General features: G+C 54.8%; 1 protein-coding gene across 1 annotated transcript in view; it reads left to right on the forward strand.

Moving 5' to 3' along the window:
- CHAF1B (chromatin assembly factor 1, subunit B (p60)) overlaps positions 1-712 on the forward strand; it is a 12987-nt gene that overhangs the window by 11174 nt on the left and 1101 nt on the right. The window contains exon 12 of the mRNA XM_012731529.1: positions 452-546. Within this exon, the coding sequence (XP_012586983.1) occupies positions 452-546 (95 nt within the window). The remainder of the gene's footprint in view (positions 1-451; positions 547-712) is intronic.

Genomic DNA, 712 nt, shown 5'->3' on the forward strand with positions numbered 1-712 from the left:
GTCAGGGTGTGGGTCACTGTGTGCACGGTGCCACCCCCGTTACCTGTTAAGTGGTCACGTGACCCTGTCAGGGTGTGGGTCACTGCACAGTGCCACCCCCGTTACCTGTTAAATGGTCACGTGACGCTGTCAGGGTGTGGGTCACTGTGTGCACAGTGCCACCCCGTGTTACCTGTTAAATGGTCACGTGACGCCGTCAGGGTGTGGGCCACTGTGTGCACGGTGCCACTCCGCGTTACCTGTTTAGTGGTCACGTGACGCCGTCAGGGTGTGGGTCACTGTGTGCACGGTGCCACCCCGCGTTACCTGTTAAGTGGTCACGTGACGTCCGCGTTACAGCTAATGCAGGATCTGATCAGCTGAAGATTTCGAGTGTTTCAGTGTTGTGAAGTTTGGCATCTGACATTTCCTGACGCTAATGAGCCCCGATCCCCCTCTTTTTCTCCTCAAGGAGAATAAACTTAGTGCCTTTAAAGATGGACACGTCCCCAAATTCTGCACCGACCGGCGTCGCTTCCACCCCTTCCACAGAAGAAGTGCAGGCAGGTAAGTGACTGTTTCTAGCTTCTGTAGCCCGAGGCAGAACATCTTTTGTCCTGAGAAAACTGAGATCTCCTGTCTCACTGGACCCATCATTTAAATTCATCAGCTGTTTCTTTTCAGCAGGGAGACCCCCTCAGTGCAGCCCCCCACTGTGGGGTAGCTGGTGGGT

Source organism: Condylura cristata, unplaced genomic scaffold, assembly GCF_000260355.1.
Source record: "Condylura cristata isolate star-nosed mole 26May11 unplaced genomic scaffold, ConCri1.0 scaffold00003, whole genome shotgun sequence".
Taxonomy (NCBI): domain Eukaryota; kingdom Metazoa; phylum Chordata; class Mammalia; order Eulipotyphla; family Talpidae; genus Condylura; species Condylura cristata.